The sequence below is a fragment of the Neovison vison genome, chromosome 9, assembly GCF_020171115.1.
Source record: "Neovison vison isolate M4711 chromosome 9, ASM_NN_V1, whole genome shotgun sequence".
Lineage (NCBI taxonomy): Eukaryota > Metazoa > Chordata > Mammalia > Carnivora > Mustelidae > Neogale > Neogale vison.
In genome coordinates, this window is record NC_058099.1 from 62,380,968 (window position 1) to 62,398,591 (window position 17,624).

The 17,624-nt window shown below is 37.5% G+C and overlaps 1 protein-coding gene across 2 annotated transcripts in view; it reads left to right on the forward strand.

Annotated features, from left to right (window-relative positions):
• Positions 1 to 9,687, forward strand: part of KIAA2026 (KIAA2026 ortholog) — a 159,113-nt gene extending 149,426 nt beyond the window's left edge. For both annotated transcript variants that reach the window (XM_044265708.1, XM_044265707.1), the window contains 2 exons: positions 4,163 to 4,350; positions 5,395 to 9,687. In XM_044265708.1, coding sequence (XP_044121643.1) covers positions 4,163 to 4,350; positions 5,395 to 9,026 — 3,820 coding nt within the window. In that variant the 3' untranslated portion in view covers positions 9,027 to 9,687. The remainder of the gene's footprint in view (positions 1 to 4,162; positions 4,351 to 5,394) is intronic.
• Positions 9,688 to 17,624: the final 7,937 nt, after the last annotated feature.

The following is a 17,624-nucleotide window of genomic DNA, read 5'->3' on the forward strand; positions in this document are numbered from 1 at the left end:
CAGTGTACAAGGTTCACTTTTTTCCACATCCTTGCCAACATATATATTGGCAACATATGTTACTTCTTTTTGATTTTTGCCATTCTGACAGTATAAGGTGCTATCTCATTGTAGTTTTGATTTGTATTTCTCTGATGACGTGAGCATCTTTTCATGTGTCTATTGGCCATCTGTATGTCTTCTTTGGAAACATGTCTGTTCAGGTCCTCTGCACATTAATTAATCAGATTGTTCGCTTTTTGGTATTGAGTTGTTAAGTTCCTTATATATTTTGGTTAGTAGTCCTTTACTGGATATATCATTTGCAAATATCTTTTCCATTCAGCCTTTTTGTTTTGTTGATGGTTTCTTTCGCTGTGCAGAAGCTTTTTATATTTTTATAGTTCCAGTAGTTTATTTTTGCTTTTGTTTCCCTTGTTTTAAAATGGAGACAAATCTAGAAAAAATGTTGCCATGCCAGTGTTAGAAAAATTACATCCTCTATTCTAAGATTTTTGTAGTGTCAGGTCCCACATTTAGGTCTTTAACTATTTGGGGTTTATTTTGATGTATGGTGTTAGAAGACAGTCCAGTTTCAATCTTTTACATGGAAAAGTTTTCCAATCACCATTTATTGAAGAGACTTTTTCCCATTGTTGCCTTTTATGTTGTACATTAATTGACCATATAACTGTGGGTTTATTTCTGGGGTCTTCATTCTGTTCCCTTGATCTATGTGTCTGGTTTTGTTTAAATAACATACTGTTTTGATTACTTCAGTTCTGTAGTGTATCTAGAAGTCTGGAATTGTGATACCTACAGCTTTTATTTTGTTGCTCAAAATTGCTTGGGCCATTCAGGCTCTTTTTTAGTTCCATACAAATTTTAGTATTATTTTCCTCTAGTTTTGTGAAAAATGCTTTTAGTATTTTGATAGTGATTGCACTGAATCTGTAGATTGCTTTGGGCAGTATGAATATTTAACAATATTAATTCTTCCAGTCAGTGAGCATGGATTATCTTTCCATTTGTGTCATCTTTAATTTCTTTCATTGGTCTTCTATAATTCAGAGTACAGGTCTTTCACCTCTTTGTTTGAATTTATTCCTTGGAATTTCATTCTTTTTGGTACAATTATAAATGGAATTGTATTTTTAATCCCTCTTTCTGCTACTTTGTTATTAGTGTATAGAGATAGTACCAATTTCTGGGTATTAATTTTTGTATCCTGAATGTTGCTGAATTCATCTATTACTTCTAGGAGTTTTTTTATGGAGTGTTTAGAATTTGATTAACTTTTTTTTTCCAATTTATTTATTTTCAGAAAAACAGTATTCACTATTTTTTCACCACACTATGGAGTATTATGCCTCCATCAGAAAGGATGAATACCCAACTTTTGTAGCAACATGGACGGACTGGAAGAAGAGATTATGCTGAGTGAAAGAAGTCAAGCAGAGAGAGTCAATTATCATATGGTTTCACTTATTTGTGGAGCATTACAAATAGCATGGAGGACATGGGGAGTTAGAGAGGAGAAGGGAGTTGGGGTAAATTGGAAGGGGATGTGAATCATGAGAGACTATGGACTCTGAAAAACAATCTGTGGGGTTTGAAGTGGCGGGGCAGGTGAGAAGTTGGGGTACCAGGTGGTGGGTATTATAGAGGGCACGGTTTGCATGATTAACTTTTTTAAATGGACTTTTTCACTGTATTATAATCAGTAATTATAAAACTATTTCAAATCTATTTCTGTTCGTGCAGCTAGAAGAAAATTACCTTTCTCTCATTTAATAGGTTTTTCAGCAGTCTTTAGAAAGACAGATTGGTGATATGTTTGAACACTCTATTCTGAAATTGTATATATAATCTTTTTCAGTTTTCTATGCCTACCCATCCCCTGGGTTTTCTCTTTAAAGATAAATATTGGCAAGATAGAACTAAGCATCTTAGATGCACTTCTTTTCTTTGAAAAATTTTTAATTAAATTTATTATTTTCAGCATAACAGTATTCATTATTTTTTCACCACACCCAGTGCTCCATGCAAGCCGTGCCCTCTATAATACCCACCACCTGGTACCCCAACATTCCACCCCCCCGCCACTTCAAATCCCTCAGACGGTTTTTCAGAGTCCATTGTCTCTCATGATTCACATCCCCTTCCAATTTACCCCAACTCCCTTCTCCTCTCTAACTCCCCATGTCCTCCATGCTATTTGTTATGCTCCACAAATAAGTGAAACCATATGATAATTGACTCTCTCTGCTTGACTTATTTCACTCAGCATAATCTCTTCCAGTCCCGTCCATATTGCTACAAAAGTTGGGTATTCATCCTTTCTGATGGAGGCATAATACTCCATAGTGTATATGGACCACATTTTCCTCATCCATTCGTCTGTTGAAGGGCATCTTGGTTCTTTCCATAGTTTGGCGACTGTGGCCATTGCTGCTATAAACATTGGGGTACAGATGGCCCTTCTTTTCACTACATCTGTGTCTTTGGGGGTAAATACCCAGTAGTGCAATGGCAGGGTCATAGGGAAGTTCTATTTTTAATTTCTTGAGGAATCTCCACACTGTTCTCCAAAGAGGCTGCACCAACCTGCATTCCCACCAACAGTGGAAGAGGGTTCCCCTTTCTCCACATCCCCTCCAACACATGTTGTTTCCTGTCTTGTTCATTTTGGCCATTCTAACTGGTGTAAGGTGATATCTCAATGTGGTTTTAATTTGAATCTCCCTGAGGGCTAATGATGATGAGCATTTTTTCATGTGTCTGATAGCCATTTGTATGTCTTGATTGGAGAAGTCTCTGTTCATATCCTCTGCCCGTTTTTTGATATGTTTGCCTGTTTTGTGTGTGTTGAGTTTGAGGAGTTCTTTATAGATCCTGGATATCAACCTTTTGTCTGTACTGTCATTTGCAAATATCTTCTCCCATTCCGTGGGTTGCCTCTTTGTTTTCTTGACTGTTTCCTTTGCTGTGCAGAAGCTTTTGATTTTGATGAAGTCCCAAAAGTTTATTTTCGCTTTTGTTTCCTTTGCCTTTGGAGACATATCTTCAAAGAAGTTGCTGTGGCTGATATTGAAGAGATTACTGCCTATGTTCTCCTCTAAGATTCTGATGGATTCCTGTCTCACGTTGAGGTCTTTTATCCATTTTGAGTTTATCTTTGTGTACGGTGTAAGAGAATGGTCAGATTTCATTCTTCTACATATAGCTGTCCAGTTTTCCCAGCACCATGCCATTCCGATCAAAATTCCACCAGTATTCTTCAAAGAGCTGGAGCAAATAATCCAGAAATTTGTATGGAATCAGAAGAGACCCCAAATCGCTAAGGAAATCTTGAAAAACAAAAATAAAACTGGGGGCATCACATTACCTGATTTCAAGCTTTATTACTAAGCTGTGGTCACCAAGACAGCATGGTACTGGCATAAAAACAGACACATAGACCAGTGGAACAGAGTAGAGAGCCCAGATATGGACCCTCAACTCTATGGTCAATTAGTCTTCGACAAAACAGGAAAAAATGAAAAAATATACAGTGGAAAAAAGACAGTCTTTTCTTTGAAATTTTTATTTAAATCCTAGTTAGTTAACATGCAGTGTAATATTGGTTTCAGGAGTAGAATTCAGTGGTTCATCACTTACATGTAACACCCAGTTCTCATCATAACAAGTGCCCTCCTTAATGCCTATCACCCATCTTAGCCCATTCTCTATCCACCTTCCGACATCAACCCTCAGTTTGTCTCTATCGTTATGAGCCTCTTATGGTTTGTTTCTCTCTCTTACTTTTTTCCCCCTACCTTATGTCATCTATTTCATTTCTTAAATCCCACATATGAGTGAAATCTTAATGGTATTTGTCTTTCTCAGACTGACTTATCTCACTTAGCATAATACACTCTAGCTCCATCCATGTTGTTGCAAATGGCAAGATTTCATTCTTTTTGATGGTTGAGTAATATTCCATGGTATATATGTACCATATCTTCTTTATCCATTCATTAGTCAATGGACATTTGGGTCCATAGTTCAGCTGTTGTTGATAATGTAACTTCTAGTGACTTAATTGAAAGTATTTCAAGATATTGTTTAAAATAATAAAAGTTAGTTTAGCTTCCAAGAGTCTAATATATATGTATTGGTTTTGTTGGGCATTTTATTTCAGGAGCCGCCTAAAGAAAGACTATGATGATTTCAGAAGACAGCCTGATCATGATAAATTTACTAGAGAACTGTGGACTACTGAAGAAGGTGAAGGAGATCCTGAAAAAGAATCTCCTAAAGTAGAAATTAGTAAGTCTGTAGACTCCACAGAACCTCTAGATATCCTGGAGAAAGATCACTTTGATTCAGGTAGTTATGAAAACTTTCCTTTAAATCAACAACTAAAACCATAAAGAAAGTTTTAGTATCTTTTGTTGAGGTAAAAGATAATCTGGTTAATGGTAGGTACTGATTAGGGAAATCTGGTATATTTTGAAATGTCCTGTGTCCTTATAAAAGGTCCCTTGGAGTCATTATTTTAGTTCTAGGGGTATCTGGAGCCAATGCCTGCCTCTGAGCTATAGGCTTGTTTTTGCACATTATAGACCACATATCTTTGATCTATAATCCCTCTAAATTAAGTTCATCCTCTTCTTTTTATTACTATTTTTGAAGCACTGTTTTTGGTGTTTGATTTAAATGGAACTTGATAAGTTCCTAATACTGTGAAGATTTTTTTATGAGAAATGACCAAGGTTGATGGCCAAATAAACCTCAGATTGAACATATCATTCTAATAAGGAGGCTGGATTAGGTTATCTGTAATGCATTTCGATTTATCAGATTATGTTATTCTGTAAATGTAGTTATCTTTTTCTGCAAATCTAGTTTTAAAAACTTCCTTTCATTATATAAGAGATGTGTGAAAATTTGTGGTTAGAAATGTATTAGCCTGTTTTTCATGTCTTTGGCTTACTGAAAAAGAGTAGCTTCTCATCAACCCAGTTTCACCAGATATGAAAATAAATTTTTTATTGTAAGAATGAATAATTAAACACCAGGAAAAGCTGAACATTTTTCATCCTTTCGAGTCTCTGAAACTAGATCAGAATTCTGGGCTCTAATTGCTGATTTGAGTATCTGTGAGGTGTAAATTTTCCTCTGCATTTGTATGGGCAGCAGAATTAGTAGAGTTTGAACAAAATAATCCATTCATTACTACATAGTTCTTGGGAATGGTTACACTATCAAAATGTCAACCTTACCTGAATTTCCAATATTGAATCATCCTAAAGTAGATTTCTTAATAAATTTCCAGTTCAGAGATTGACTTGCTTTTTTTATGATTGACCTTATTATTTCTATTCAGTTGCTGCTTTATTTAAACAAAATGCTTGCTTTTATAACTTTCAGATGATATGAAACTGTCAGAAATAGAGTTTCCTATGGCCAGAAGCAAGTTGTTGAAAAAGGAATTGCCTTTTAAAGATGTTCCGAAGATACTGCCTAAAACACTTAAACGACAGTCTAAACAAACTAATTATCTGGATGATAGCACAAAAGAGCTTTCCCCAAGAAAGAAAGCAAAATTAAGCACAAATGAGACAACAGTTGAGCATGTAGAAGGTGAGATGCAAATTGACTGTTTGAATGAATTAAAGCATGCAGAGCCACTGTTTCCAGAGTCATTTGCCTCAATGGATTCAACACCAGTATCTGTTCTCCAGAAAGGGACCAAACCTATTCAGGCCTTGCTTGCAAAGAATATTGGGAACAAAGTGACCTTAACAAATCAACTGCCCCCTTCCACAGGTAGAAGTGCTCCTACAGTGGATAAACCAGTTATATCTCCTCTAGAATCCAGCCCCATAAAGCCAGCATTGACCTGCCACACCAGTACAAAAGGTCCTTTACAAATGGTATACAAAATGCCTTGTGGCCAGTGGTTGCCCATAGATCTTCAAAACAGCTCTGTGAAGATTCAGATGCAACCTGTGCTAGATCCTAAAACAGGAGAAAAAATCATGCAGCAGGTTCTCATTCTGCCCAAGAATTTTGTGATTCAGCACAAGGAAGGGAAAGCAGTTGCAAAGGAAATACTGCCACTTCAACAGAAAGGTACAGAACATCATTGTTCATCTTTCCCACAGACAGCAAATGTAAACTGTTCTTTACCATCAGTTCTTGTCAGCTCAGCAGGAACTGTTTCTAACCAACTAACTAATATAATTTTCAATAGGACAGTTACACCTTTGTCAAATGTAAGTAGTGGTAGGCCACAGCCTTTGTCACCTGTAACCTCCATAAGTAGTTTATTAATACCTCCAGTTAAGACTAGCCAGAGTGAATCAGGAAAAGTCAAGAATGCAGTTTCAGCAGCTACATTCTCCCAGCCCATTGCTTCATCCACCATCTCCTCAACAGTTAAGCCTCTGTTACCAGCAACAACACTAAGTGGATCTACAAATCCTGGTAGTTCCCTCAACTGTTTTGCACAACAAACTGCTGATTCTTCTGAAGCAAAGCAAGAACTGAAAACTGTGTGTATAAGAGATTCACAGTCAATTCTTGTTAGGACACGAGGTGGGAACACTGGAGTTGTAAAAGTACAGACCAGTCCAGATCAAAATTCACCCAACAGCTTATCTGCAAGTTCAGTTTTCACTTTTGCTCCTCATCTTCAGGCATTTCTGGTGCCCAAATCAACATCATCCTCTGTTTTTTCACCCGCAGTTGGAATGACTACTACATCTAGTCTCCCACCTTTTAGCCAAACACCATCTTCTGTTTCCATTCCATCTGGCTTTAATCCATCAGTGGGAAAGAATCTCAAGCTTACATTAGGCCAACCTTCCTGCAGTGGTAATTTGGGTCACGTAATAGATAAAGGTTCACACATGCCTTCTCCCTTAAAGTCCTCTATTTCTTCTGGTACTGTACCGCCATCAACAGCAAATAATTCAGTAAGTGTAATTAGCATATCAACAGGAAATTTTGGACAAGCCAGTGCAAATGTTATTCATACTCCAAGTAAACAGCAACAAGTAGATTATTTCACAAAAAGTTTCCCTGTTACAAGATCAGAAGCAACAGCAGCAACAAGTGGAGATGTCATCAGTGGGAGTGCAGTTCACAAACTTATGCTGGTGTCAGCTCCATCTATTCTTTCTTCTGGCAGTGGAACTGCAATTAATGTGACACCTGCATCAACATCTACAGTAGTCTCAGCCCAGAAACTAGTTTTTATTAATGCTCCAATTCCCAGTGGCACTTCAACTCCAACTATTGTGGCAGAACCATTAAAACAAACTCTTCCTACCCCCTTGAATAAAACCTATGTTAAGACTCCAGAACAGCCCCAGTTAGTACTAATTCCATCTACAGTGGGAGCACCAATAAAAATAAATTCATCACCAACTGTGTCTCAGATAAAAGATGTGAAAATTGGACTTAACATAGGTCAAGCAATTATAAACAGTTCAGGCAGTGTGCCAGCTATACCATCAATTAATTTATTGCAAAATGTAACCCCCAAAGGAGAAGAAAAAAGTACCAAGGGCTATGTCTTGCCATTGTCAACAAGTGGTAATTCAATTCCAGTAAACTCAAATTTTGTGAGTCAAAATATTACTCCTGTTAATGAATCAGTGGTTTCTGCAACAAAAGCAGTAAACATGTTTTCAGTAACAGGAGCGAATGTGTCTTTGGGTTCTCTTCCAGTGACCTCAACCTCTGCTTCAGTTGGGACACGACCTCCTGTTTTAGTTAGTGGAAATGATACCTCTTCAAGAATTATGCCTATTTTGTCAAATAGACTTTGCACATCAAATCTTGGAAACACTGTGGCTATATCAACTGTGAAAACAGGACATCTTGCATCATCTGTTCTGATTTCAACTACACAACCAGTGTCTCCTAAATGTTTAACATCGGCTTTGCAAATCCCTGTTACTGTTGCTTTGCCTACACCTGTGAATATATCCCCTAAAGTAATCAACACAGTTCCACAAATGGCAACAGTATCAGGAGCCACACGTTCTGTATCTCTTTCTAAAAGACAATCTCGGACTTCTGTCCAGTTTCAGTCACCAGGGATTTCAACTACAGTGCCAACAAATATAAACACAAATAAACCTCAGACTGAATTGCCACCCCTTTCACCAAGTCCAGGTAAAATAATTAATATTTCCAGTTTTGCTTCTCTGCCAAACCAGCAGATGTCCCATGCTTTAGTCAAATCAACCCCCAGTCACAGTTCCGCTCCAGGTGGGTCTGTCATTCACACTGCTACAGCACCATCAAATGTAAATAGTGTGATAGGGGGTCAGTTGAGTGAACCTTGTATTCAGCAAAAAATAGTCATCAACACCAGTACACCTTTGGCACCTGGCACTCAGATCATGATTAATGGAACACGGTTTGTTGTTCCACCACAAGGTCTTGGAGCTGGCAGCCATGTTCTTCTTATATCTAGTAATCCAAAATATGGACCTCCCTTAGTTCTTAACAGTGGCCAAGGCCTTCCACCTATATCAGTAGATAACCCTGCCCAGAAAATTACACTAGCATCAAATAATTCTTCAGGTGGGCACCCTGTTAAACATTCTCTAAGAAGCTCTACAAAAATTGTCAACTCTCTTGGGAATGCCAGTCCTCTACCCACAGTACATACAACACCACAGATCATAAACACAACTTCTAAAGTTTCTGTTCCATCTCCCACACCAACAGTATCATTGACTTCAGTAATTAAGTCTCCTTCTGCCACTCTTTTGGCTAAGACCTCTTTGGTTTCTGCCATTTGCTCTACTAATCCTCCATTGCCAAGTAGCACATCAGTATTTCATTTGGACACATCAGTCAAAAAATTGTTGGTTAGCCCAGAAGGAGCCATTTTGAATACCATAAATACTCCAGCATCTAAGGTTTCTTCTCTCTCTCCATCTCTCTCTCAAATTCTTGTATCTGCTAGTCGAAATCCTGCCTCTGTCTTCCCTGCTTTTCACTCATCTGACTTAGAGAAGCCCGACACAGCTGCATCTTGAATCTAGACTTAACGAGCCAGGTTTTAAATAATGGGGCATTGTTTTGACTCCCATAAAAATTTTTAACTTTATTACACTGTTGAAAACATACTATACATAGTTGTGTGTATGTGTTTTAATGTATCTTTTCATTAGCTTGCAACAAGGCTTTGTTTTCTTGGGGAAGAAAAGATCTATTCCATTTCACTTACTGGTATGAATATGTTTTCAAAGGACGTTTAAAATAGACAGTTAGGATTTACCCTGTCCGTATTGCATAAATTGAATCAAGTCAAGTTTTACTAGTTTGGAGTAAGCTAGCCTTTTGCACACTTGCATTGACATGTTTCTTCTTGAATTTGGACTATTGCACCGTGTATCTACAATGTGATATTCTGTGTCATTAGTGAAATCTTGTTTTTGTTTCTGTAAAAAATATATAAATATATACATATATACACATATATATATGCATTGTGAAAATGCAGTCCATGGTGTAAAATTGTACATACTCTGAAATCCCTAACAACCTGTACTAAACTATATGTACAAAGAACTATGCTGTCTTATTTATGTTTTGTTTACATAATGTATAGTTTTTTAAGTATTTTAGTAATTTTGGACCAGTGAACTGTTAGCAACAATGCAGAAGAATCTGCATGTAATAAATTGAGTTGCTGTATTTCTTTGTTTGAATACCATTTTTAAAGTGCGCTCTTATTCCATTGTAAGAATACATTATATAAAATGAAACAGCCCTTTACAAAAAGGAATTAAGGCTGGGAAATTTGAATTAATGGGTAACACTTGTACAAGGTTTTACAGTTTATAAACTTGACATATCTTATTTATTTTTCACAGTACCCTTGAAAGGTTAAGGGTGTTGTCCAAGGTCACCTAGCTAGTGGGTGGTAGACCTGAACTAGGAGGCCTGATGCTTTAAATCCTTTTCCATGATTGTACATTACTTCTGTTGTAAAAATTCACTCTGAATTTCATTTTTTTCTCTCATTTTACCACCAAATTCTCCATTGACCAAAACAAGTAATCTTTCAGACCAATGTGTTTGGTTTATGTTAATGCACCCCAGATATGTTTTACTAACTTTTAATTTTTTAAAAATCTTAGATCCACAAGAAGTTATGATGGTAGTATGAAGATGTCCCATGTACCCTTTATCTAAGTTTCCATGTGATATATCTAGTTTTATACTCAGGTGTTTGTTCATAGTTGACTGATTTTCCAAAATGATAAAACATGAATTTTCCCTTTTTTAATTTAGAATAACAAATGCATATGGACATCTTCAGTTATAAGTATTTTTTGCTTTTGTTGTTATGTTTTGTTTTTCCAATTACAGAGCAGTTATTTATATTCTATTGTAAAGCAAACAGTTTTTATGGGTCAGCTTATTCTCAGGGTTTGACTTTGTGGTATTTCAGATTATGCCTCATTTTAAATAAAAGATAGATTTTATCATCACAGTGAACACTGAGTAGTGTATAGAATTGTTAAAATCACTATATTGTGCACCTGAAACTAATATAACACTATATGTTAACTATACTACAATTAGAAATTTAAAAAAAAAAAAAGGCAGGCACAACATGGGAAATATACACACAATGTGTAATTGCTTAGTTATAAATATTTAAAAAACAAAAGACAAAGCAAGAAGATAGATTTTATATTTAAAAGCCTAAAAATTTTTATATTTATTGAATCTTTATATCCATTATCTTATTTGGGATACTGATTGTATACTCATCCACATTACATTTATAATGATGTTGTTAAAACTCATCACATGATGCCTGGGCTTGAGAATGTTCGGGAAGAATGGACCTAATGACTTCCTTTGAAACTACATTGATATTTATTAGTTATCAAAGTGGAGAAGGTAGTGAGGGTGTTCCAGGAAAGTTGTTAAAGGCTCTCAAGAACCTATAGTTATGTTCTAAAATAATATCTTTGCCAGTCAATGCTCTACTATGTAGTCACCTTCCCTCTTTCCCTGTCAGTTTAGGTAGACCTTGGATTTCAAGGGGATGTGGGTGATATTTGGAAATTCATATTGTGCATAGGTGGTGCTCAATAAATTAATGTATTTACATACTCCCCTTTTAAAGCAAATTAGCCTGAAACTATGCATCTTTTGCCTGAAAAGAATTATCTGAGCCATTTCCAGAAACTACTGAATTATTTATGGCTCAACTTTAATCCCAGTGAAGGACCTAAACTAATTATTAACCACTAATTCTTTTCTAACTCCTAAATCCAAAATCCTAATATGACCTTTGAAACTCTCTGCTCTGGCGAACCTTTTAGAGTGAAGCCCTGCCCCCACCTCCCATCCCCTTAGGGCCTAAAAGGCTCTTCAGTCTATTTCTGCTTACTTCACCAGCTTCTTTTCAACCTAATCTTCTCTTGCCTATTGCACTCTAGTTAAGTTCAATAGTAGGTCAAGGTCTTTTTATATGTTCTCTGTGATTTAATGTTTCATTGTAGATCTTCTTACAAAAGACGTAACTCCCTCTCCTTACCATACTCAGCATCAAGATACCACAGTCACTCGAAGATTGAGGACATGGATCAAGAAGGGCATGGTACTGGGACGCCTGGGTGGCTCAGTGGGTTAAGCCACTGCCTTCCGCTCAGGTCATGATCTCAGGGTCCTGGGATAGTGTCCCACATTGGGCTCTCTGCTCTGCAGAAAGCCTGCTTCCTCCTCCTCTCTCTCTCTCTCTCTCTCTCTCTCTCTCTCTGCCTGCCTCTCTGCCTACTTGTGATCTTTCTCTGTCAAATAAATTCTTAAAAAAAAAAAAAAAAGAAGGGCATGGTACTATATTACTATAAGAAGATTATTTGTATGCAGTTATTTAATGCCTGTCTTCCTTTTAAAGAGAGACCTTGTCAGTTGTCCTCATTGTCCCCTCAACAACTGGCACCCGATAGACATGCAATATGTAATTGCTGAATAAATCAGTGAGCAATCTAGATATCTTGCATGATTTACGTTCCGCTTTACTTTTTGAAAGTAATACTCCATTTTTTACTAGAAATTTGACTGAATTAATAGATTTATATAATCAAAAGCCAAATTCTTTCTCCTTTGCTTTCAGTCTGGTAGATCATGTGGATTTCTGGGCTCTTGGCCAAAAAGTACAAAGTCAAATTCCTCAGTTCTTTCTATTCAGTGTTATTGATGTGGGAAACAGAGACAGAAGAAAAGTTATTAAATTTCCTTACCCACTGACAAGCCCTTGCAACCGGGAGAGTGACATTCCTCTAGGGACTCAACTACCTCCACCTTAAGGCTTTGCTAAGGGCAAAGAGCAATCCTAGCCTGATCAACCCCCACCCAGAATCCTTAAGTCTACTTTAACAATTCCTTTGGAAACTTCCTTTTTCTCTAAACCCTCCAAGATACATGTTGACAATCATTCCCAAGCATATGGCCCACTGATACACATCTGAAGGGTCTCATAACAAAGGTTTTATTACTGGTAATAAATAACCTTTTTCCAACAATAGTTAGTTCCTCAAGGTCCTGGACACCTTGCTTCCAAAATTTCTTAGAGACTTACACCATCCCTGACTCCCTCCCAACTCGCAAGTATAGAGTGGACCACTCCTCACAGCCCTGGGGCAGCAGCTCTTTCTGCCCACAGGTCCTGTGACTAATAAACCACCATTTTGCACCAAAGATGTCTCAAGAATTCTTTCTTGGTCATTGGCTTCAGACCTCACCCCTCCGAACTTCACTTATATTCTAAAACTTCATCATTAAGTATTCTTTAATAGTTGTTTATAAAGGCATTTATGCAGAGGAAAAGTCACTACAGTGCTACTGTAACCCTTCATGGTCCTGGAATAATGTTTTTATACATAGTATAGAATGAGGACATTTGGATGTCTGTATTCAGCATCATTTTAAATGCTAAGTTAAAACATGCTAAAATAATAACTCTTTCTGATATGTTAGCTCTTTCCTCTCATTTCCTTTATGGTTTTTCCTGAGAGAAAAAAAAAATCAGTTCTCCTTTGTAGTTAAAAAGATATATATATATATACTTTTATTTATACACACACACACACATGTATATAAATAAATTCTTTGTAGTTAAAAAATGTACATATATTTTATATATGAAAGTATGTATATATATATACATATGTGTGTGTGTGTATCTTTAGACCCATTTCCTTTTCAAGCCTCCAATTTTTTGGTGCATTTAATAATTAATTGACATCAGTAGTTTTATAATTAAAGCAGTGATGTCTAAAGCAGACATGAAGATAAATGAAAATGTTTATTTGACCCAGTATATCACATCAACTTAGTGAATTAAGAAATCTTGACTATTAAAATCTTGAGAATGCAGCAAATTCTGAAAATGATCTAAGAAATTTGTTGAGGAGTTATCCAAAATTACACTGTACTATAACAGAGATGATCTACAATTTACCATAAGTCATTCCAAAAGTTGTTTTGCTGTCACCTGAGCCTGAAGCCTCACTGTTGTTCTAATGCTGTCATCTGTCCCAGGTATTTTTACTAATTTATTCAACAGGCATTTATTATGCATGCCACAGTACTTGGCTTGTTAACAAGTTTATTGGAAAAGCTGAATGAAGGGCATGGCATAGTTCAGGTTCTTATAGTTCAACTTGGGGACAAAATCTGAGTGTGAGAAAGTACTGTAGTTAAGTAATAAATGAAAAAGTACTGAAGAATCAAATACGTATTTTTATTTGTGTAATCCTCAATATTCATAAATTATCAATGTAAATGGAAAGTACTGTCAATGTAAGTTTCAAATTTAAAGAGGTGTAAATTCATTCTATGCATTTGTTGAGAGCCATGTAATACAGAAAGTGTAGGAAGTGTAGATGAGTAAGATCCCACCCCTATCCTCAACACAAAACACAATAAAAGAATATAACAATGAGTTAAAAGTATATGTCAGAGAAATAAAGAACTCTTAGGAATTCAGAAGTGAGATGATAGAGGTTTGATATAAGAGGTGGCATTTGTGCTGGGACTGAAAGTATATTTAGAACTGGGCTTGCAAGGACTCACTCAGCCTTAGAAAAGCACTGGGAAGAAAGGGGAACCCTCTTCCACTGTTGGTGGGAATGCAAGTTGGTGCAGCCTCTTTGGAGAACAGTGTGGAGATTTCTCAAGAAATTAAAAATAGAGCTTCCCTATGACCCTGCAATTGCACTCCTGGGTATTTACCCCAAAGACACAGATGTCCTGAAAAGAAGGGCCATCTGTACCCCAATGTTTATAGCTGCAATGGCCACAGTCGCCAAACTATGGAAAGAACCAAGATGCCCTTCAACGGACGAATGGATAAGGAAGATGTGGTCCATATACACTATGGAGTATTATGCCTCCATCAGAAAGGATGAATACCCAACTTTTGTAGCAATATGGACGGGACTGGAAGAGATTATGCTGAGTGAAATAAGTCAAGCAGAGAGAGTCAATTATCATATGGTTTCACTTATTTGTGGAGCATAACAAATAGCATGGAGGACAAGGGGCGTTAGGAGTAGGGAATTTGGGTAAATTGGAAGGGGAGGTGAACCATCATGAGAGACTATGGACTCTGAAAAACAGTCTGAGGGGTTTGAAGTGGTGGGGGGGTGGGAGGTTGGGGTACCAGGTGGTGGGTATTATAGAGGGCACGGATTGCATGGAGCACTGGGTGTGGTGAAAAAATAATGAATACTGTTTTTCTGAAAATAAAAAAATTGAAAAAAAAAAGAAAAGCACTGGGAAGTTAACAGTACTGTATTGCACATTTAAAAGTTGCTAAGAGTAGATCTTAAAAGTTCTCATTATAAGAAAAATATCATAGGGATGGTTAAGTGTCTGCCTTTGGCTCATGATCCCCGGTTCCTGGAATCAAGTCCCACATCAGGCACCTTGCTCAACAGGGAACCTGCTTTTCCCTCTGCCTGCTGTTCCCCCTGCTTGTGCTCTTTCTCTGACAAATAAAATCTTTAAAAAAAAAAAAAAAAAAGTAACGGTGGTGATGGGTGTTAACGAGACTTAATGGATGATCGTTCTACAATATATACATCATGTAAACATTGGTGATGTGGTTTTGGAATATAAGTGAAGTACGGTGAAATGAGTTCTGGAGCAGATGACGAAGAAAGAATTCTGGAGATGTCTTTGGTGCAAAATGATGGTTTATTAGAGCATGGGGACAGGACCTACATGGCCGAAAGAGCTGTTGTACTGGGGTTGTGAGGGGTGGCTGATTCTATATTACGGGGTTGGGAGAGTAAGGCAAAGGGAGGCTTCAAAAGAACTTTCGTGTGTTAAAGGAGACCTGTAAGATACCAGAGGCCTTGCCACTGTCAAGTTAAGATTGTTTCTCCCCTCTAGCAAGGCATTAACATTAAGATAGTTGGGAGATTCCTGGAAGAATGTCACTTACGTCCCACCCAGGAGTGGGGGTGGGGGAGGTTGCAGGGTGTTAGCTTGGCTGCTGCTTCAGCCAGCCTTCTGCTCCCTCATCACTGGGGTGCCTGCTGCCTCTGTAAAGGCTCACTGGAAAACAAACGCTGAATGCTGTTTTTGCTTTTTTCCGTTTTTCTGTAAAAACAAAAAACCTCTTTGAATTTCTTTCGGTTAGCAAAAACAGGTACTAATGGAGATCTTTTGTAGAAGTGAAATAGTGTAATGCAAACTTTTGAAAACGGGGGCTAAATCTAATACTATATTACATTTCAATTATAGCTCAATTTTTTTTTTTAGTTACTAATTTTTTTTCCAATTTATTTATTTTCAGAAAAACAGTATTCATTATTTTTTCACCACACCCAGTGCTCCATGCAATCCGTGCCCTCTATAATACCCCACCACCTGGTACCCCCAACCTCCCACCCCCCCCACCACTTCAAACCCCTCAGACTGTTTTTCAGAGTCCATAGTCTCTCATGATGGTTCACCTCCCCTTCCAATTTACCCAAATTCCCTACTCCTCTCTAACGCCCCTGGTCCTCCATGCTATTTGTTATGCTCCACAAATAAGTGAAACCATATGATAATTGACTCTCTCTGCTTGACTTATTTCACTTAGCATAATCTCTTCCAGTCCCGTCCATGTTGCTACAAAAGTTGGGTATTCATCCTTTCTGATGGAGGCATAATACTCCATAGTGTATATGGACCACATCTTCCTTATCCATCCGTCCGTTGAAGGGCATCTTGGTTCTTTCCATAGTTTGGCGACTGTGGCCATTGCAGCTATAAACATTGGGGTACAGATGGCCCTTCTTTTCACGACATCTGTATCTTTGGGGTAAATACCCAGGAGTGCAATTGCAGGGTCATAGGGAAGCTCTATTTTTAATTTCTTGAGGAATCTCCACACTGTTCTCCAAAGAGGCTGCACCAACTTGCATTCCCACCAACAGTGGAAGAGGGTTCCCCTTTCTCCACATCCTCTCCAACACATGTTGTTTCCTGTTTTGTTAATTTGGGCCATTCTAACTGGTGTAAGGTGATATCTCAATGTGGCTATCAGACACATGAAAAAATGCTCATCATCATTAGCCCTCAGGGAGATTCAAATTATAGCTCAATTTTAAAGAAAAGCACAAGGAGCATTTAGGGAATAGAGCAATTGAATTTGAAAGGAGTATTATTGGTTAAGAGGGCCAAAGGGGAGTAACTAAAAAATAGGCGATTTAGGGTAATAAAGGACTGAAAAATATTCTGAAAGTAATTGGGATTCTAGGGAAGCTTCCAAAGCAAGGGTATTAACATAAGATAAAGATCAATTAAATTACCTTGCAGGATTGCTGTGAGGATTAGATGTGATAATTTGTGTAATACACTTGGCCCAAAGCCTGCCACAAAGTAAATGTTTAATACAGTAGCTGCTATCGTTTACTTGACTAGTGACGAGCCAATTAGGAAGTTACTAGGTGGTCAAGTTACTAGGTGGGTCAATCTTGCTGTTGAAGAGGTTGAAGAGGTTGCTGCCTGTGTTCTTCACACCTGAAGACCTTATCTGGCAGTGATGGTAGCACCAGAGAAGTGAGAAAAAGAGATAGAAACTATAGGTTTGCCCCAATTTCCAAAAGCTTTCATTATGCTCTTTCACTTTTACAAAAGATAACTGAAAGAAATCCAAAGAGGTTTTTGTTTTGTTTTGTTTTTTAATTTTTTCAATTTATTTTCAGAAAAACAGTATTCATTATTTTTTCACCACACCCAGTGCTCCATGCAATCTGTGCCTTCTATAATACCCACCACCTGGTACCCCGACCTCCCCCCACCCCCGCCACTTCAAACCCCTCAGATTGTTTTTCAGAGTCCATAGTCTCTCGTGAAATGGAGAAAAGCAAAAAAGCGTTTAGTGTTTGTTTTGCAGTGAACTTTTACAGAGGTAGCAGCACCCCAAGCAGTGAGGTACCACCAAGCTCCTTCCCTGGGAACTGTGCTCAGTGTCTCAGCATCAAATTGCCATAGGTTTGACCTGTGTCTGTGAGCATCTGTGTTTATCTCAATTTGCTTTGAATCTGTTAGCAAAATGTGTCCTAAGTAATCCACAATAGCTTACTTACGAGGTTATTTTTGGGATCTGGTAC